This window comes from Haplochromis burtoni, unplaced genomic scaffold, assembly GCF_018398535.1.
Source record: "Haplochromis burtoni strain Fernald_Lab_line unplaced genomic scaffold, NCSU_Asbu1 Contig_46, whole genome shotgun sequence".
Lineage (NCBI taxonomy): Eukaryota > Metazoa > Chordata > Actinopteri > Cichliformes > Cichlidae > Haplochromis > Haplochromis burtoni.
Genome location: NW_024582407.1, coordinates 2,042,425 through 2,064,825, shown reverse-complemented (window position 1 = coordinate 2,064,825; position 22,401 = coordinate 2,042,425). Strand labels below are relative to the sequence as shown.

At 37.9% G+C, this 22,401-nt stretch overlaps 1 protein-coding gene across 5 annotated transcripts in view; it reads left to right on the top strand.

Annotated features, from left to right (window-relative positions):
• Positions 1 to 7,089: 7,089 nt before the first annotated feature.
• akt3a (v-akt murine thymoma viral oncogene homolog 3a) overlaps positions 7,090 to 22,401 on the top strand; it is a 61,000-nt gene continuing 45,688 nt past the window's right edge. For 3 of the 5 annotated variants that reach the window (XR_006054348.1, XR_006054349.1, XM_042220307.1), the window contains exons 1-2: positions 7,240 to 7,587; positions 17,001 to 17,436. Coding sequence is in view for 1 of the 5 variants with exons in the window: in XM_014336221.2 (XP_014191707.1) it covers positions 17,391 to 17,436 (46 nt within the window). In the remaining 4 variants the exon portion in view is untranslated. Of the gene's footprint in view, positions 7,215 to 7,239; positions 7,588 to 17,000; positions 17,437 to 22,401 lie in introns of those variants that run through there. The other 2 variants (XM_042220308.1, XM_014336221.2) reach the window with 2 other exon arrangements.

The window sequence follows — 22,401 nt, the reverse complement described above, 5'->3', positions numbered from 1 at the left end:
TGTTACATCATCATTATTTTTATTTTATTTTTTATTTCGTGTGTGACTTTCACCAGCTGTCTTTGAAAGATTAGCCAACCGTTTAGTTAGCTAGTATCTTTTCTTGAGAGCGCAAAAACCTCAGTGAAACACAAATACACACAAAAGCAAGATGGACAACGACAAACAAACAAAGATTAAAGGATGGTGGAATGAAGTTTCTTTCACCTCTACTTTCTCTCTGTCTCTCTATCTTTTTTAAAATTTGTGGACATGTGCATGTAGCCTTCCGAGGTAGTTTTTTTTTTAGTAAAAAATTAATGGTAGACATTCATCCACCTCAAAGCAAATGGCAAAGAATTTGCTGATCTCTTCTTTTTTATATGTTGTGCTAAAAACTAAAAAAGTACTGCTTCTTTCAGGCCTCTCTCAAATTTATACTCATATATATATATATATAATATATATATATATACACAATTATACATAATATATATATATATATATATACACATATATATATATATATATATATATATATATATATTACAATTTTGAGTTTGTTCTGCTTATTTCAAATATATGTAGTGTTTCTTTGTTTGTGTCTGTTTGTTTCTTTTACTTCTTTTACTTCTTTATGTTGTTGTATTATTAGAGGGCTAATATTTTCGAAGTTGCTTACTGACTCTAAGTTATCTTTATGTTTGTGTGTGTGTGTGTGTGTGTGTGTGTGTGTGTGTGTGTGTGTGTGTGTGTCACAGGGGCACGTCTGGCCACAGCAACAGTAACAGAAGGGCTCCCCTGTGTTGCCTTTTTCCTTTTCAAGCTGTCTCTTTACCCCCACCTCAGTTATTCAACCTCCACACCACACACACACACACACACAACAAACACACACACATACACACCTTCCTTTTGCTGCTGGTTGCTACCCATACTCCCCCTCGTGCACACAGGGCTGTGAGCAAAAGGCCAGCTGATGGCAATACGTGTATGTGTGTTAAGGGAGGCCAGAACAGTAAACACATATATTATGTGACACGCTAGGTCCACCTGTGTCTGCACTCTGTGCCCAGCCATGGTCCCATACCTAAACCCTCTGCTGCTGAAGCTCCATGCTCCACACAGATGATGATAATGGAGGCCAAAAAGCCAACAAATGAAAATTCTAGTTTTAATATAAGGACATGTCTTTCTGAGATGTTATCAAAAGCATAAGAATCATTTGTCTGTATCAACTCTTGAATAACCAAACTGACGCTAGGATGCCCTAATTCAATATTGGCTGTAACAAAATTAAAGAACCATAATAGGACAGCTGACCCTGTTGGCTTGAAACAAACTGCACAGGAATTCAAAAAATGTGTTGCATAAACAATCTGAGCCTTATATGTGCACTGAACATTCTGGTTTACACTAGACTGATCAGCTGTTGTGTAGAGATTTCAGTCATATGCTGTGCAGCTGTCTGATCCTTCCGGGCTGTAAACAGCATTTGGAAAATGGCAGTGTGAAGAGGATGCATGGATTGTTGACCTCACAGGTTGGTCATTGTTCAGACACTGTGTCTTTGAAATAGAAATAGTAATAAAAAAACAAAGAAAAATCTATTAAAACATTTCTAATGATACAACATTTCAATGTAACACAACCACCCAGTGAATTCTCCTGGCTTTTGTTTGTTTATTCCAAGACTGATCTTAAAGATGAAAAAAAGTTTAACTGAAATCCAGATTGCCTTGTAGGAGTAAGTGGTTGATAGGTTTGTAGCTTGAATCTATCCGCTGGAACGTTGAAGGCAATATAATTACACTGCAAAGCAAGACACAAGTAGGCAAGCTTCTTCATGTTTCTCGTGCACGGGAGAGAACCGGACAGGCACCGTTCCTTCGCTTGACCCCAGTTGCTCTCGTCCGTCCTCCCGTACACTGTCCTTTTATTGAGGTTACATGAATATGCATAGGTTCATTAACATATGACGTCTTACATAGGTATACATGTGAACAAAGAATACTGTGTGTGTGTGTGTGTGTGTGTGTGTGTGTGTGTGTGTGTGTGTGTGTGTGTGTGTGTGTGTGTGTGTGCAAAGGGTCAAACATCCTTGGTCAGGAAGAGGGTAGCCTCCCCCTCACCCTAGATGGTTCATCCTAGATAACACGGTGAGGAAGTCCTGCAGTTCATCTAAACAAAGAGCACTTAGGCTAGAACAGACGCAACTACGTTAATCCTACCATAAAACAATAAGACATGGTATGACCTCTCATGCTCCCAAAGTGCTGTCTAATACACACAAAGTTTGCAGACTATCAAGGATCAAAACCTCTACCAATCTACAACTAATTACAAAACTCTAAGCATATATAAGTAAATATTTCTAAGCATAAATGACAATCAACCATACAAACTCTAACAGTGGTTTCCAAGATTTATCTGTTTGCATACAACAGCCCAGTGTCTTAAACTGGTATCTCTCTTTTTATAACAACAGATCAAGGGTTTTCTAACTTTTCAAGATTTAAAGATGTTGTAGGCTTTCTTCAAGCAACAGTAGGAATATTATTTATCCATCCATCCACCTTGGGGGCCATGTTGCAAGTTTATTGCAGGTCTAATAGAGATAAACAACTAGTCACGCATATATTCACACTTACGACCTATTTAGGGTCACATTGATCACAGCATTGATGTGATTCATTGTTCATTTTTCTAAGCAAATTTTGGGTTTCTGTGTTCTGACTTTTAGACCTCTTCATGGACAAGCACCAGCTTACATCGGCAAATGTCTCCAACGGGTGCCTGAGGATCTTGTGATCATGGCGTATTTGTTGTGCACCACACCAGTCTGAAAACTCAGTGGTCTCTTTCAAGAAGCAACTAAAAACTTATCTTTTCAGACTTGCTTTTGGTTAACTCCCTTTTTTCTCATTTTTTAATACTCTGGAATTTTTTTGTGAAACACTGTTATCTTTGTCTGGAAAGGTGCTATATAAACAATGTTTTACTTACCCACAAATAAACCAGACATGCATGTCCTTGAAGTGTGGGAGGAGTGGGAGGAGAGAACACATGCAGGTGTAGGAAAATCTCTTCTCCAAATACAGTAAGATCATAACTGTAAATAATAAATCAGTAATGGTTTCCATATCAGTAACACTTAGCTCCACTGATTTTAGAATGGGTCACCCTGTAACAGCTGGGATAGACTCCAGTCCAAATGTGACCCTGAACTGGATAAGGTAAAGAAAGTGGATGGATCATTTGTGGACATTTGGTGAAGCTAACATTTTGGCAGTATTGTTAGTAATTGGTTGCTTATTCACACAGACAGCAGTTACAGAACGGGGCATTATTATTAATATGAGTCATATTTTTGGATGTAGCTGAAATTAATTGAAAAATAAAGAACAGCCAGGAAGGTATTTTTGGTACATGGTGTTAATGATCATAAGTATAAATACAACTGACAAAAGTACATTTTCAGTCAGTGGTAATAACATCTAATGTTTTTTTTTTTTTGTAATATGACATTAAATTGTAACATTAGGGTGACATTTGGGCTGTAGGGTTAGCTTAGGCTGCTGCCCCCGCGACCCAGCCTCGGATAAAGTGGATGAAGATGGATGGATGGTTAGTTTTGTGTGGGTTAATATGTGAGAGTCAATATGAAACTGTGATATACTTCAGCAAAAGATAAATAAACTGGTTTGTATCAGTCTTGTGATGAATAAATATAATGTTGGGTGTTTTTTTTTGTTTGTTTTTTTAACTTTAATTCATACCTTCTTATGCACCTAAATGGAGGTTAGATGTTGTTTTTCTGGTCTAACTGATAACATTTGTACATTAGTGAATTCCCTTTTTCTGTTGCAATACCTGTTGAAATTTGTAACTGTTATTTCAGTTGCCTTTCTGTTTGGTAATCATCTTTGGGTTTCGCCAAGGATCCATTCACAGATCAGGCCTTTTGAGCCACAAGTTTCTTGTGAGATGTGTCCAGTTTCGCAAGGGACAAGGGATACAAAACAGAGAGACCTGTTTCCACTGATTTTCATCCAATCACTGTGTAATTTGGAATACCTCAGCATTTTCTCCCTGTTCCCCTTCCTTAAGAATTAGTTCTTGGATTAGCTGGAGGGACAGATGTATCTCTCAGGTTCTTGCTGGATTTTTTTTCTCTTAAGGACATGACTTTCACATACTCTTCATCTGCTGTAGGTTGTTTTTCAGGCCCGCCACTTCTTTTTGTGTCTTCCACTTGTTTAGTTTGCTTAGTTTTTTAAGGAGACACTACACACCATGTCAAAATATGCCAGGTTTTCAGCTAATAGTTCTTTCAAAATCTCTTGTTGGTGGAAAAATGTAATTTTATGCCTTTCAAACAGGCAGCAGCAGGCTGCTAGTCACAAAGCGCTTGCAGATGTAATGTAAAATAATAATACATGTGTTAATGCACTTTTATTTAAGAATAATCACTTAAAGTTATCACACGACTTCTACTCTACACACTGTATTGTTCTCTGTTGCTTCCATATATGACTTACTGTCTGGAGATATGGGGTAATGCATATATAACAAGGCACTCTTCCTATTTTCAAGTTACAAAAAAGAGCTATAAGAATTATAAATCAATCAAACTATATAGAAGCAACTAACATTTTGTTTATTAATCTGAATACCCTGAAATTTTATGATTTAGTTGAATATAAAATGGCACAGATAATGTATAAAGCACAAAATAACTTTCTTTGCCCCAGTACTCAGAATCTGTCCAAAGTCAGAGAGAGTCAATGTGACTTAAGGGGAACAGATTTCTTTAAAAAAAAACAAGATAAGGACAAATATAAAGCAGAGATGTGTTTCTATTAGAGGAGTTAACCTGTGGAATAGTTATGACAGTGATTTAAAAAGGTGTAGTTCATTTTCCTTGTTTAAAAATATGTTTAAAAATAGAGTATTAGAAAAATATATAAATTAAGAATGAAAAGAGCAAAAAAACCAAAAAAAAAGAAAAAAAGAAAAAAACCCCCAAAAAACCTCTTGATTCTTTTTCTTTGATGTAGTTACTTATCTAAGGTGGAAAGTTTTTTTTTTTCCCTGGTTGGTTGGTTTGGTTTTGCTTTGTTTTTTTTATTTGCTTCGAGCCCTGTGTACAGGAGCTGCATGCAAAAAGTTCTTTTGTTAAAAGGGTTGGCGTAATAAGCAAATACTTCAGCCAATACCTTTTGATTAGCCTTGTCTCATGCTTTCTTGCTTTGTGGTAGATCTTTGTTCACTGAGATATTTGAATGCTAATCAATAAAATCAAATCTACTTTTACTTACAAAGTAAAAACCTCACCTTAGTTCAACAGTCTTTGCTTCAAAACTAACGTAAAAAAAAAAAAAAAAAGTAAATGATTTCACACTTTGCAAAGTGACCCAGTAGGCCAAATTTGATCCTTTGGTGCACCTTATGTTTGACACCCCTATGGTTATTCAAGTAAGTACAGCTCTGATGAACGGATGATGAGTGGCTGCACCTTTGCTAAGCCCAATAAAATTAATTTAATGGACATGTTTTTTGAGATGTTTACTGAGATTTTGGATGACTGCAAGTGTGTGAGTCAACAGTTTTCAAAAAATTAATGATTTACCAAAATCTGTGTCTGCTCAATACTGTAAGGACATTAATGAAGAACGATAACAACTTGTAATATAGCCCATAACTAAGGGCGTAATTCCCCTGTAATTAAAAGGAATTTCAATGTATTTTATTTTAAATTACAATGTAATTATATTTGCATTCAAATACTTAGAAGAATTTGGTAAGAAATCAGATTTTTACAGGAAATAAAGAATTAATACTGTGAATTTTAAGTATAGCATAAGTAAAGTTGTGTGTAATATCATGGTAAATATTGAGGAAAAACAAAAAAAATCTGGTTTATTATTAATATACCTAATGTATACTTAATATAAGTATGTTTTGGGGTGCAGGTCATATTATGAAGTGACTTAATCTTTTCTCATCTTTATTTGTTTTAGATCTTTATTAAATATTTATTATGTAGATGTGCAAATTGCCTGTTCTTTCATTTCCCCTTTTAGTAGGCATGCAGTAGGGATTTAGAACACTTTATTCTTAAAGTTATAGTTGAACAGTTATTGTGAGGTGATTGTGAAGTTTGATATTTTAAATTTTAATGGTATTTGTTTTTGTGTAAGTTACAAAAAGAATAGTCATGATCACATTTAAATATCACATTATCACAGATTATTATGATAAAAGCACAGTTGTATAATAGAACATCCATCATGCACATTAACATAATGAATATTAAATAAGCACGTAAGAAAGCAAGATTAAAGCACTTCATTATATGGCCTGCGCGAGAAGTACAGTACAGTATGTAAGATTTAAGATGGGGAAATGTTGTTTAAAAAAACACAATAAAATTACGCTGTACTTAAACTTACCTATGGTGTACTGAAGATGACTTATGCTGTACTGAAATTCACTTGCCCTATACTTAAAATTACTTACAATGTAATTAATTCTTTGTTTCCCATAAAAACCTGACTTGGTGCTCCCTTATTCTAGTGTACTTACCTTAAAGTATTTGCAGGTAAATATAATTACATTGTAATTTCAAATAAAAAAGTGGAAATGAAGTTTTATTACAGGGGACTTGAGCCCTTAATGATAGGCTTATTATAAGGTGTTACCTAAGAGACTAACAAAAACACTAAAAGAAATAAAAACTAAAATGAAATTTAAAAGTTTCAGAGAATAAGAACTCATGTTATTTCCAGCCGAGAAAACCAAATAATACTAACTTGAATTTTAAAAAAGAGAAAAAATTAAATAAAAATAAAAACTACTTAGACAACATCATGGTATTGCTCTATTTTAAAAATTGTGCTCCAATTTTTCTGCCCTTGTCATACTGTTCTTCTTTATTTAAGCTATTGTCATAGGCTGTGTAATGTCTTGACTACTGTGACACAACAATCACCAAACTTCTGGGATCGATAAAGTCTGTCTCACATCTTATTTCTGATGATATGTTTGAGTTTGTGATTCAGTTATCTCGCAGATAAACCACCTAAGCACTTAATTCTCGCGATACTTGGCTTATTAGCCGGCACAGACGCACGGGGTGTTGGGATGAGATGATGAGAGAGCTCCACAGGGAAGGAAAACAAGACACAGAACTGAAACCGTTAAAATCGAAAACGGGCGAACGAGACGAGACGGTAGGGAGTGCGCGCGCGTGCGTGTGTGTGAGAATGTGGGTGGGGGGATGGGGACATAACAGAAATGGGGTTGCCGTTTCCCTGAGTGACGTCACCGGTTTTCCTCACCAGAGTCAAAACAACCGTTGGCTGCGGTAAACGAAAGCTCCGCGGAAATCCGTTTGATGTGTCTGCAAACGATTATTTCTGCATCGGCTCGTAACGTGAACCGACGACGGTTTCTTAGCTTACTTAGCTTGCAGTCCCAGGATAGCTTAGTGTTCCTCACTTAAGAAGCGTGGAAAAAAATAATTAATAACCCGAGCCGTCCTGTCAACAGCAGGTGCAAGGGGGATACCACACACCACCACCTCTACCGCACCTGCGGCTACAGGTAATACTGTTAGCTAGCCACACTGTTGTGACAGTAAACACGGCACGAGCAACGCTAAAGCTAGTAATATAATGCCTCGTGATAACATTAGCGAGGTGTGTTTGACCGCTCACAAGGGAAAACTGAGGCGGGGGATAAAAAGTAGTGTTTTTAAACGTTTATCGTGCGTGCAGTTTTCTGCCTGCGTGTGATATGCGTCAGTTGTTTCAAATCACCGTGACGCAGGTATTGCAGTGGTGGTACCTGTGTGTCTTAATCAATCATATTCATCCTACCTGCTGGATACATCACTGCAGTTTGAGGCAGCAGTATATCGGGATGATTTGCATGTACGCGGTATGCAGAGAAACGGCAGACTAGGCCTGGCTCGATTTGCCTACACAAGTTACGGCAAGTAATTAAGAGGGTGTGCCACACTCGTAGATAATCCAGTTGATAATAATGGGAATAGTGCTGGTTGAATTAGTAAACAATATGTGTTGCAAATTTTTACTTTTGGAGCCTGATTATTTGGATTATAATCGATTTAGGAGCCCAAGCAGAATAGAAATTAGAGGAAACCTGCTTACCAATTTTTATTGATTCTTATTTTCTTTTTAAGAATTGTATCAGAACAAAATATTATCTTCATGTCAAAGAGATCATTACAAAAATCCCCAAACTGCAATAAGGCTACAGAATCTTCTCTCTCTCTCTCTCTCTCTCTCTCTCTCTCTCTCTCTTAAAAAATAAAAAAAATAAAAAAAATGCTTTGCTACTGGAAAGATGTACAGATAATAAACTGAAAATGAGTTGCTTTTACCCACCTTTAACTTACCCTATGAAAGAAAAGTAGGTGCCCCAGATTTATGTAACATGACAAAGGGTAGGCACTTGTATTATTTACCTAATGTTTGTAACTTCACCCTTTTCTCTTTTTTACTCATTTTTATAATTTTCTTCAAAAGTGCTTTGATTCTTTACTCATACTGATTCTGCTGGCTCTGAGCTTGCAATAGGTCATATGGGAGGCTGACCATCCGATCACTGGTTTTGAGCTGAGAAGACTGGCAATTGACCGATTTGGTCCCTGGCCGGTCAGTTGGCGCATGTCTAATACAAATGCTTAATTTAAACAACTTAGGTCAATTAATTAGGCCCAAACTGATTATAATTGTTCAATTTAAACAATTTAATGTAATCCTTTGGTTTGTTTCTTTCCATATACTTCTCCTTAATGTAAATAGGGAATATACTTTTCCTTTTCACCAAAATGTCAGTTTACAACCTTAAAGGCTCCCCTGCAATGGGTTTTTTTTAATGCAAACTCTCAAGAAGCTTAGAGCAAAACAAAACGCATATCTGATCAAATGCACAGAGATACTGAGTGCCGATAAGGTAACCACCGAGGCATATTCATTACTTTGGTTTTGAACATAATAGCCTCTGTTTAGTATGTGTATTGCAACACTCAACATTAAATATTGACCCACTTTTTAAATGTAGTATATATTTTTTTAATTGTTTGATTTAATAGTTTCTTTACATAAAGTCTGAAAAATGGTTAGTACATGAATTCTAATGAAAAGGAAAAATTAATTTATAGAGCACTTTTCTGCTCTTGCTTGTAGTGTAGATAGAACAAAGTGCTTGTAGTGTAAAGCACTTCAATGACCAGTTGAAGTGCTTTACACTACAAGCACTTTGTTCTATATACTTAAGCACTTTATCTAACTTACATCCCCACCTCCAGCCAATTTGGATCCAGCTATTAACCTAACAAACATATCTTTAGACTTTGGGAGGACGAACATGTGATCTCAGTACAGAAAGACACCATCTGACCAGAGGTTCAAACGAGGGATGTATCAATAGTAGTAAAAAATAATAATAATATTTCATTAATGGAAAAATTAAGTCTATACATTTCTATAATAGGCAGAATCCAGCATATGTGAACATTTAGGTTATGCATGCATATAAATAACATACCAATACCATAATCCAGTAATGACATAAAATTTCAAGCAACAAGTCTTGCACATTGCAACGCCCACCCACCCTCAAACCTTTCCATTATAACAAAGCATAGAGCGGGGGCTGGACTGGGTGACACTGAATCCACCTTTAGTTACGATAAAATAGGCCAAGGCAGCTGGGGGCTTCCCATGATGCACTAACAACACTCACTATGTCTTTTTATACCACTCTGCATTTAATCATTAGTTATTATTATCTCTGCATGTCTTTTGTCCTGTTCTCCTCTCATCACCCATAACCAGTTGTGGTATATGGCTGCCCCTCCCTGAGCCGGCTTCTGCTGGAGGTTTCTTCCTGTTAAAAGGGCATTTTTCTTTCCCAGTGTTGCCAACTGCTTGCTCACAGGGGGTCATTTGATTGTTTTCTTTGTATTATTGTAGGGTTTTTACCGTACAATTTAAAGTGCCTCAAGGTGACTGTTTTTATTATTTGGTGCTATAAAAATAAAATTGAGTTAAATTGAACTGAACAAGTCTTATTGTTGATTCTAAAGTAGAAACCTAGTTTCAGTTTTAAGTTTTCTCACCAGTTGCTGAAGTGAGGAGTAAACGAGAGTCATAAGTACATATATAGAGAAAGTTTTAGTGCATCAAATGCATCTGTCCAGCACCTTTTGTTGCTAGGCTACACAAGGCTTTTCAAGTTTTTCTCCTTTGCTGTTATTTGCAGAGCTGATATTTTAAGTCCCATCCCTTCTGATTTCAGTTGGTTAGTGAAAGAAGAGAGAAGTGACCTTGACAAGTTCCTAAACCTGAACTGTTTTGAACAAAGAACGCAACAAAAATCAAAAAACGCTTGTGTACCAAGGCCAGTATTGGGTCTAGGACTTTTAGCACTGTGAACACTCAGCTTGATAGGATTTGTATAGAAAATAAAGCACAGATCTAGACACAAACATTTAATCTCATGTGTTCACTTTCTAGTTAAATTCACTTTCATTTAATAATAACAAATAAATAACAGTTACATTACATTCCACATCTCAGGCTTTTCATACAAAGGAAGAACTTACATTTCAGAAACTGATAACCATCCTCAGCATGTTTGCTTGATGCAAAAGATTAAGCACTTGTACAACAATTGACTAATCATTTTATTTTTAATTTTATTTTCTGTCTCTTCTAATGAAAGCAGCACTTCATACAGAAGCATCAGTGTAGTGTGCTTACCTGTGTTTTGGCAGTGTTCGCCATCGAATGTACCCTCGCATCATTAAATGCTTATGAAGAGAAGAAAATAGACTTGAACCCTAAGTAGCCTGTGAAGGCAGCTTCATTGATTAAAATAGAAGCGAATTTCTCATATCAGATCCGGATTAAACAGACCATCTAAGGGGGGGGCAACAACACCTAAAGCACTTTCTGTGTTAGCAGAGTGTAACACTTGAGGTCCTGCCAAAGGCTGGCTTTCATTTAGGAATTTAGATTGTGGATTTGCTGCTGTGGATGTCAGCCAGAGTTTTCATGAGGCCAGTGTTGTGGGTGAGGAAGGGTGATGAAAGGTGAATTGAGGTGAGGTGTACTGTCCTGACCTGAGTTTGATGGGAATGTTCTACCTTTTAGAGCTGATTACATACAGTGGGGCAAAAAAGTATTTAGTCAGCCACCGATTGTGCAAGTTCCCCCACCTAAAATGATGACAGAGGTCAGTAATTTGCACCAGAGGTACACTTCAACTGTGAGAGACAGAATGTGAAACAAAAAATCCATGAATCCACATGGTAGGATTTGTAAAGAATTTATTCGTAAATCAGGGTGGAAAATAAGTATTTGGTCAATAACAAAAATACAACTCAATACTTTGTAACATAACCTTTGTTGGCAATAACAGAGGTCAAACGTTTACTATAGGTCTTTACCAGGTTTGCACACACAGTAGCTGGTATTTTGGCCCATTCCTCCATGCAGATCTTCTCGAGAGCAGTGATGTTTTGGGGCTGTCGCCGAGCAACACGGACTTTCAACTCCCGCCACAGATTTTCTATGGGGTTGAGGTCTGGAGACTGGCTAGGCCACTCCAGGACTTTCAAATGCTTCTTACGGAGCCACTCCTTTGTTGCCCGGGCGGTGTGTTTTGGATCATTGTCATGTTGGAAGACCCAGCCTCGTTTCATCTTCAAAGTTCTCACTGATGGAAGGAGGTTTTGGCTCAAAATCTCACGATACATGGCCCCATTCATTCTGTCCTTAACACGGATCAGTCGTCCTGTCCCCTTGGCAGAAAAACAGCCCCATAGCATGATGTTTCCACCCCCATGCTTCACAGTAGGTATGGTGTTCTTGGGATGCAACTCCGTATTCTTCTTCCTCCAAACACGACGAGTTGAGTTTATACCAAAAAGTTCTACTTTGGTTTCATCTGACCACATGACATTCTCCCAATCCTCTGCTGTATCATCCATGTGCTCTCTGGCAAACTTCAGACGGGCCTGGACATGCACTGGCTTCAGCAGCGGAACACGTCTGGCACTGCGGGATTTGATTCCCTGCCGTTGTAGTGTGTTACTGATGGTGACCTTTGTTACTTTGGTCCCAGCTCTCTGCAGGTCATTCACCAGGTCCCCCCGTGTGGTTCTGGGATCTTTGCTCACCGTTCTCATGATCATTTTGACCCCACGGGATGAGATCTTGCGTGGAGCCCCAGATCGAGGGAGATTATCAGTGGTCTTGTATGTCTTCCATTTTCTGATGATTGCTCCCACAGTTGATTTTTTCACACCAAGCTGCTTGCCTATTGTAGATTCACTCTTCCCAGTCTGGTGCAGGTCTACAATACTTTTCCTGGTGTCCTTCGAAAGCTCTTTGGTCTTGGCCATGGCGGAGTTTGGAGTCTGACTGTTTGAGGCTGTGGACAGGTGTCTTTTATACAGATGATGAGTTCAAACAGGTGCTTTGCTTAGAGTACAGTAGACTCTCTTCCACTTAGGCTTCAGTTTCTATCGTAGCAGTGCAAAAAAATCTACTTGCAGACATTCTTCCTTATTACTGTTTAAATTTATATCAATTAGTGATATAACTTTTTCTGTCTTAATACCTTAGGTATCTGTTGATATTGAGTACAGATTAACACCAGAGTTAAATTAATAAACTATATTCCTTACTGTGGGTAAGAGACTGGGAATCAGTTCAACATGCTTGACTTACACAGTCTCATTTGATATCATCTTCCAGTCAGCTGAACAGAGAGACCAGTGCTGTTTGGCTAGCTTATATGAATTTTTATGTTTTTATGTTTTTGTTATGAGTTATGGATTGGTGAACTTTTTTTCCAACTATACTGAAGTAAACCAGTCCTTATTACACACACTTGAAGAGTAGTATGTATACCTCAACTCACAATTATTTATTTTGGTCTTAGTCTTTACAGTATTTTCACAATCAGAAGAGATAAGTGGTGAAACAACAGCTCGGATGCCAGCTAGTAATTCAGCAATGAACGAATTTGCCTGTGCAGAGACTAGCTGCACAGACCCATGAATTGGGATGTGTGTTGCCAGGTTTTGCTGCCAGATGGTTGAAGTTCTATGTAGTGTGTGGTTGTGTGTATGAAGACTGTGTTTCATAGACAGTCTGGCAACTTGGGCAACATAAGAGGAACACAAAACTTGCTGATTTTTTTTTTTAGTAGAAAGTTTGCGGGTCATGCCAAATACAGAAGTTTGCCAGGAGAGTCTTGAAATATTAGAGAACCTGGGGAAAAAACCTGTTTGCAGGTATGCTTGTTAGTATGTTACAAGAAAGATGTTTAGCTTTCTTTCCTTGAACAGTGGTTGGAAAATGCTGGTGTCTGAAATGTGATCTGTTTTTATTTTTATTTTTATTTTTTAAATAAAATACAACAAAGATTAAATTGTTTGAGGCAGACCTGTGGATTTGGATTTGGGTCTGTTTCTTACCTTTGCAATATTAAGAGACATGAGTGGGGATTTGAGCAGTGTAGATAGCTTAACTTGTGTAAGAACTGGCATTGCTTGTATTAGTGTTCGTCAAGCTGAAAGTGTTCCAGTTCAAAGTTAAAGCAGATGGAGCTTAGAAAGTGTTGAAATTATTCCACTTTCATCACAATTTCAGAGTAAATTATGGGGGAATTCATCAAGTATTCTGTAGTTCTCAGTTGTAACAAAGACTGTTAAAAGAGAAACACAGAGCTCTCAAGCAACCCTCAATGTCCCTGGAAGAAGTATAATTCTGGGGACAAAAAACAATTTAAAGCTTTATTCTGGGGTGGAACTTACTGGTGATTATAGAGATGCAATTTATATGTCCCCGTAAATGAACTGACAATAAACTTAATTCAGATAATGCTTTATATCAATTGCCCAAATATGTGCTGAGAGGTGTTGTATAGTTACAACACCTTGTAAGTATAGTTCTTCTAGTTACATTGAGTTCAAAATCCCATACTATGCTCTATGTACTCAATATCATGGTTCAACAAACTTAAGAGTGAATCTCAGTTGTTTTTATCCTTTTGGATGCACTTCTAAGCTTGTCTTAGTTAAGTCACTCTTTCACAAATGCATTTCCATGGTAACACTACTTAAATTATGGATAGACAAATTAAAAATGGAAAAATTGTATATTTGCTTTAAATCCCAGTTTACTCGTCCATCAATATCACTACATTGCATTGTGGAGTATACATGCCAATGTAGTGTCTTGTGCTTGCAAACTATAATATTCCCTTCGTATTGAGATTGCTCATATACTGAAAAAATATTTTAAATTTATATATTAAATTTTTTTACTAAGTAGTAAGTTTGTTTATTATTTTGAACGCACATTGTTTTCTATAGGTGTGGCAACTGATGCTCTTGGATACACTATCTCAAAATTATAGTGAGAACATCACTTCTGCAAAACAAAGTAAATAATAAAAACAGGGTTCTGCTGTTATGTAACACATATTCGTTGAATGCTGCCACTCGCTATGTGTCTGCCTCCACTGAGTCTTTTTCTCTTTTCTTAAAGTTTTTTTTCCTTATTTGTATTTTTTTGTCTTTGTTGTTGCCTCTGAAATGAAAGGGCATGAAATAAATGTTGTCTGGCAGGTGCTTCCCCTGGCATGGTTGGTTCATCATGGCAGTACATGTCACCATAGCAACAGCCACCCTAGTGACAAGAGGTTGCCACTGTCTGGACATTCCTCTCCTCTCCTCACTTCAACTCTCCTCAACTCAACTCAGTCCAGGCTATGCTCCACAGATTAAGGTTGAAGCTAACCAAAGCTTTATTGAATAACAAGCTTAATCCAAAATTGTATAGTGTCTATAAAAAGAATGTTATCCCCTTGGATGTAATTACTAGGGCTGAAAGTCATTTATTTTTCTCTTCTAAAGTAGTGCCATTATGATAGTCTTTATGCCTCAGTTTCACAAATATCAACTGGATTTCAAGAACGAGGTCTCTTTCTATTGAACAAAAGGACACAAAAGGAACCATCTGAATAAGTAATATTATAAATTAAATGTTTGATTTTTGTCTTCTGTAACACAAGCACCTTATCTTATGGTGTGAATTTGATTGATTTTAATTTTTAGACATTTCAGAAATAGACATTTAAGAACTAGAAAAAAGTATGATGAATAAAATCCAAACATTAAAACTACAGCAAGAGATGTTTCCATAGGGTTAATATATTTGCCAACAAAATTAATAGGTTAGATGTGCTGGGGGAAAAAATTGACTATTTAACTAGTCTAAAAATAAGCGAGCACACACACTTTATGTGCATTTAAGTTGTTTGAAAACAAAAATGTATTTCTTTATAATCAGATAATCAAATCTTATTTCTAAGTTTGCTGAAATATGTGGCAATTCGACACTAAAGTGTGGCCGATGTTTACTGTGTTAGCATAAGCACCCTTCTTTCTTACAGGTTAGCATCCATGCACCTTTGCAGAACATGGTTGAGTGGTCTTTGCCATTTTGTTCTGGCACAGCCTCTTACTGATTTAGATCAAAGTAGTGCAGAACCATGATGTGATATTTACAACTTCAGGGCAGGACAGTAGCCATCGTAGGTGGCTGCCTAAAATCTTAAAACCAACAGTTGGCTGGTGATGTACCTGTATAAAATGTGAATATGCTGACTAGAAACTCCAGTTTAATTGTATAGTTGATTAGTTGATTGATTAGTTGCTCACATACCTAATTACATTGTATTTGGATGGTAAAATATTAAACATCCTCAAATCCAAGGTCATTTTCAGGTATTATCAAAGGTGCAAAAATGTACATTATTGATTGTTTTCAATAATTAAACAAAATAACGGCATAAAACAGGTGCTATAATTTCTTAAATCCAAAGTGTTGAAAAAAAGTTATCATTTTGACATTCGAGACATATGATATGTTTGAAATGTGAAAGTAGATATCCTCCTGTTGATTAAATGAATCTCTGAGCTTTGATTACCAACAAACCTAAATGTGATGAACTAGTCTGCATTTGTTCATTTGCTCGCTGACTAGTCACGACTCTGCTGCTTCAAAATGTATTAAAAAAAAGAAAGAAAAGAAAAATCCCTGTGTCACCTACTAGGGTGTGTGCGCATCTGTGGGTCTATTCCAGCATTCGCTCTGACGCTGCAGACCCCACAAGTGTCTGCAGCATTGCAGACAGTAGCTGATCTGAATACTGATTTCCAGCTAGATAGCATTGACTACTAGCCTAGCTCCCGTGGTGCTGATCTTCATTCAAGCTGAGCAGCGTAGTGTCGTTGCGGGGTTTTGTAATACAGTGTAGTAGGGTGCATCTGAGGTGAACGCAGCAGCTATGCAGAGAGACAAAGAGAGGGGAGGGAGAGCAGGAGTGAGACGACAGAGAGGTGCAGAGATTTGCAGAGAGAAAGGGAGCGTGAGAGCATCCCTAACTGCCGTTGTTGCTATTTATAACCAAGCCCTACTCCACAGTCCTGAGAAGCTCTCTCACCTCCCACATACGTTCAAATCAGCCCACACATACCCACACACACACACATTGAAAAAAATTATTTGATATACAGAAATACATTGAAGGCAGAGCGCTAGATTGGCTTATGTATGGTGCACAACCTGCTAACCAGGACAGACATATCTGTGAATGAATGAGTTCTTTAGCTCTGAGATTTTGGTTTGGCAGTCAGTGTCAGGTTTTTGTTTTTTTGGCTTCATTGACAGTTCTGTAATAATTCATCTTGTTTATCAGAGAGAGTGTTGCGTGGATAAAAAGAGGAACTGGGTGTATGATTGGGTGGAGAGAGAAGGAGAGGAAGCAGCCCTCCCAATAACTAGTTGTTTGTCTTGTCAGAAAAGGACTTATGAGAGGAAGAGGGGACCAGCAAGAGAGGAAGAAAAATAAACCCATCTCTACTTTTTTCTGTATTATTATTTTTCTCTCCTTTCACTTCCTTACAGGCTGAGTCACTGCTGGTGAGGAGGAAGGTCTGGAGAGGGAACGAGAGAGGAGGAGGTGGAGGAGGAGGGGGAGAAGAAGAAGAAGGAGAAGAAGTAGGGAGGGAGCTGAGGAGATAAGCCACAACAGGAAGCAAGTCGACACACACGTACAATATACATACACACCGCGTGTTTGTGTGTGTGTGTCTAAGAGAGAGGCTGCGCGAACGAGAGGGTGAACGGGAAAGGAAGGAAGGGAGGGAGAGTGACGCGGAGGCTGGGAGAGCCGGCCCCCCTCCTCTCCTCTCCTCCTCCTCTCCCTCTCTTTCTCTCCTCCTCTCCTCCCCTCCTCCCTCTCTCTCTCTCAGTGGAGCAGGCGTGCAGCGGCATCAGACTCGGCGTGAAGGAACCATGAGCGATGTCACCATCGTTAGAGAGGGATGGCTCCAGAAACGGGGTAAGTACATCCAGTACCTCTCTTCTTCTTCTACACCCCTCCCCTGTGCTTCTGCCTCCTCTCTTCTTCTTTTCCTCTGCCTCTTGTCTAGACTGAGGGCCTGGCTGTGCCTGTCCACATGTGCTGGTGGGAGGATGTGAGTGTTGCGATTGTGTGTGTGTCTGTGTATGAGTGATAACATGGATGTCTGATTATGTAGTATGAGACTGTACATGAGTGTGTGTGTCTTTGTATATTATAAGCTTGCCTGGCTGTGTTTGCTAAGCCACTATATGCCCCTCTCAAGTTGTGACTGAAAGGACTGTGCATGGGTATGTGCTTAAATTTGTATGCACAAGTGTATATATGTGTGCACTTAACAACATCTACTGGGCTAGTGTGTAGTGTTCTTTTTCTGTTTTGTTTTTTTTGTTGTTTTTTTTTATGCCAGTGTCTCTTGCTTGTCTGAAATCCAGTTAGTTCTGTCTCTCTGCGGTGTTATTGAAAACAGAAGTTTTAAGTTCATAGCGTGGTGTCATTGGGAGTCATATGATGTGGGGTTGAGGGGATAGTTGGGGTGGAGTCAGGGTGTGTGTGTGTGTGTGTGTGGTGGGGGGGTTCACTGACAGCACATCCTGTTTACTGCAAAATGAATGAGAAATGGGAAAATTTTGCAATAGCTGAAGAACATGTGGCAAAAAATAGTACTTCCCTGTCCTCAAACATTCACAGCTTATGCTCACTCAGTGGTAGTCACAACACAAAAGAAGGCATTTGTAGCAAGGCCAGACTGGACAGAATTGGCCAAGAAAGTGCTATAGAGTAGCTCTGTGATGAATGCATCACTGAATGGTAGACACTTCAGGACTTTTATTTTGTTTTTCTCCTAAACCACAATTTCATGGGGTCGTGTGTCTGCCTGAGGGATACGACTAAGTGTATGTGAATGTCTTTTAGAAGGAGTGCTTCAGGGGTAGAACAAGGGGATTTCCAGTCTTTTAGGCCAATGAGCAGCATCCTCTTGACTGTGATGCTGTTTTAGGAATGTGTAACAGAAACTCTTGAACAGGAAGTGACATGGGTACATAACAGACAGCAGGTTTCTGGGTATTGTAGGCTCAGCCTACAGCACAGCAGGAGTATATGCTGCTCCTACTACATGGACTGGATTATCGCTCTCTCACTGTGTCAGACACTCAAAAAAAAAAAACAATCTGTATTAGTAAAAAAGAGGGGCAAATCGTTGTCAATATACGCCAACATGCCAGTATGATTCTCAGACAGTCGTCTGTGCATATTAAGAGGAACACATCGCCCCCAGTCACGACGCAGCAATACTAGTGCTTGCAGTGAGAGGGAGAGAGAGATAGAGGTTAGGGAGGAAAGAAGGGGTGTTTGTTTGTGTCAGGAATATGAATGTTTGTCTGCATCATATGCTAAATCTTTCTCTATGTTTGTGTGTGGAGTGAAGCAAGGTCAGGGTGCTGACTCACTGTCCAGGTCGTGATACAGCAGACACTGCAGTCTTAGTCATTAAACAGCTTTATGCTGAAATAAAATGGCAAGATAGGCCAACGCAGAAAGTTAAACTTCCACATACACAAAGCTTTGTGCTAATATGATTGCATTCAGTTGTGCTCTCACTTTCTGGAAGAGCCTGTACTTTCTAACTCTTCTAACGTCTTTTTGTTTTGAACTGAGTGACAGTGACAATAGACACAGAGACTAAAACACTGAACCTCTGGAGTTTTAGAATCTCTCTGTATAAAGGAATGAGGCTGTTAAGTGCCTTTGAAAACCTCTAGTTAAAAAAATTGTAAAAACAGTTTTCCTGTTTTTGTTCTAGTCAGTATGAGAGCAATACCTAAATAACTGCTGGGTTTGTGTATAGTTTCTGCATAGATGAGTACTGATGTGTTTGTCTTCCTGTTACTAATTCAGTCTTGTTTGTGTGTTCCATAATTCAGTTTGTATTTTTGGTAATCTTGTAATTGATCATTTTAGTTTAATTTTATTCTCTCAGTTCAGGTCTACAGCAGCTGTTAAGTATGTAGTTCCAATATGGTAAAATCTTGCTATCAAAAACAACTTGATGTTAATTAGTTGGAAAAACTCTGCTTGTGTACAGAAATTTTCTTTTAATAATAAGCAGGTTGGTTGAATATTTTGGTTGTTGTTTTATTTGGTCTGATTGCTGATAGCTCAGGCTTGGTTCAGATATAAAAGAGCTTTATAAAGACTGTTGTTTGTACGTTTGCTGATGATATAACTGTTCTAAAGTTGTAGATATGTATGTCCATTGGATAAATAAAACGGACAGTTTTGTCTTCTTTTAATTTAACCAGATTAGCTAAAAGATAACTATGATAAGAAATGTCTGATTTTTATTTATTGTTTTATGCTACTCTTTCCTCTGCTTATAAATTAGAAATGATTAGGAGAAAGCATTTACCCTTCAAAATATCAGTGACGGTCATGACTTCTTGCTCATGGACTTCGAAGGGACTATGTGTACCTGTGAGTTTATTTGACAAGTTGGTGTCTGTATACACTTATTTCTGTAGCTTATATCTGTATATGTATGCCCAACTGCACCAACCTCAGTCAACCTTTTTAATCTGTACTGTAACTATATCAGAGCTTCAGGATGCATCCTTACTTTCCGTATTGCCTTTCTACTTCAAACAATGAGACCAATTTGAAATACAAAGTGTTTCATAAACACTGAGTAAAAGATCCATAAGACATGAAAGAAATGCACAAGAAATTGCATAAAATAAAGCGTAATGAAATGTAAATGTAATAAAAGCATAAACTTACGCAAAGTTAAGATGAATTATCTTTGTAATCTTGCAACCCAGAGATAAGCATCAAGAGCTTTACCTCTACAACAACAGAGTGCACCATGTCCTTAGATGACCGAGCCTTTGAATGCTTACTCGCTCACTACCACAATGATAATTTCCTTCCTCCTTTCATTGAATCAGAGTGGGGAGTGCATTTGGCTGCATTATGTCTTTATCAATGGAAGTAAAAAAAACAGTGGATTAATCCCGTAAGCTGCCACACAATGCGTCATAAAAGGAACAGATGGAGAAGTAAACCAAAATCATTATGGAATTAAAACAACTATAAATTTTAAAAATATTTAAATAAATTATTAATTTCTGAAAATAGGTGCAAGTGTAACCTTGGAAGGACTGTATTGTGTTGATTATCTGTGGGTAACAATCAACATTTAAAGGCCTAACAGAGCTGTTTTAGTTTAGCTTTAATATCTAAATCTTGAAGTATACCTGTCTTCTTTTCTGCCAAAGCTGGGACTTTACTTTCTGACAACCTATATGAGGCCACAGAGGTCACACAGTAGTTGTGGATAATGTTACCTCCATCAGCATCAACCCACACAGCAGTCAGCGCAACAGATGGCTAGGAGGGAGGAGAAACACTGGAGGAGAGAGGACAGGGTGAAAAGCATTGTCTTTTCTTTGACACTTTGTCCCATGTGAAGTGCTCTTCTGTAAAGCTAATAATCTCAAAACTATATCAAAGTAGAGTTAGGCTTCTTGCAGACTTGTTTGATCATTATTTATCTCCCAAGAGATAGAGGAGAGATACAGGGTTTTTTTTTTCAAACAACTTAGATTTATTTTTACATGAAACTTAAAGAATATAGATGCATTTAGAAAAAATGTTTAAAGAAAATGCTATGAAAACTTACTGTTGAAGTCAGAAGGGACACACAATATACTGCAAATATATGCTGCTGTTTTTGCAAACAATAAGTTTCCTTCTTTAAATTTCACTCAGCTTCATTTAAAAGTATAAATCTTGTATTTCTGCTAGGAATTAAAAATATAAAAAGGGCATCAGGCTAGTTCAGTTCAAATACCTCTTTGCATATCACTTCTATTCCCATAAGCTGTAAGAAACTAGAAATTATACTACAAATACACATCCATGTTTTCTCGAATGCAGTCATCTTAATAATATATGAATCATCACCACAGGAAGGAACACTTCTCTTTGTTCTTCCTCTCTGAGTTCAATAATTTTGTAGTGGAAATTATTGATTTCTTTGACTGCATAATGGAGGGAAAAATCAAGAGGTCAAACGAGGCTACAGGCTCGGACATATGGTCTCGATTGTGTATTGGTTATGATATTATATTATAAAAGGAATTAAATTACATTGCAGCAATTAAATTACATTGCAGCATCCTACACATTCACAAAAATGTTTGTTCTTCATAACTTCATTTGTATCTTTGGCTCTGCTCATGCTGCTCACGTTGCCTGTATCTTTCCATCGTTTGTTTGGAAATGACATAATACGGAACCCAGGAAGTAGCTGCAATTCAATGTGTATCTTTATGAAAATCCATTTATCTGTCCCCAGTGAAGTGGCTTTCCTCAAAGCTACTGATCTCTAAACTATGTCAAAGTGGAGTGTGTCTTGTTACAGACGTGCTATGAAGTGGTCAGGATCAATAATTCTTTGTTGATAGAATCAAGGGGATGTTGTACATACTCGTCCTTGTGCAGTTTCACATTAGGCTTTTCACGCAACCTGTCTGCATCTCACCAGTCTCTTATGAGACACTGAGCTGCAATAAGGAACAGCACACCTGTCCTTTCTGCACTCTTTCCTCTTGTACAGTCTCTTAAAATTAATCCCTCTGGGAACTGTACGTGCTATACTGTATACATTGGGCTGCTGTGGGGTTCATTGGGTGCAGTGCAGTGAGGCAGCCATCTTGGCTCAGTGAGTTCAGTGAGTTCAGTGATGCTGGAGGGAGGCTGGCTGGATCAGGTGGCAGTGCCAGATCTCTGATATCAATCACCAGCCGCTGCTGCCTCTGCTACTGTCTGCTGTGTCGCCTTTCTCTCTTCTCTTCTCTTCTCTTCTCTTCTCTTCTCTTCTCTTCTCTTCTCTTCTCTTCTCTTCTCTTCTCTTCTCTTCTCTTCTCTTCTCTTCTCTTCTCT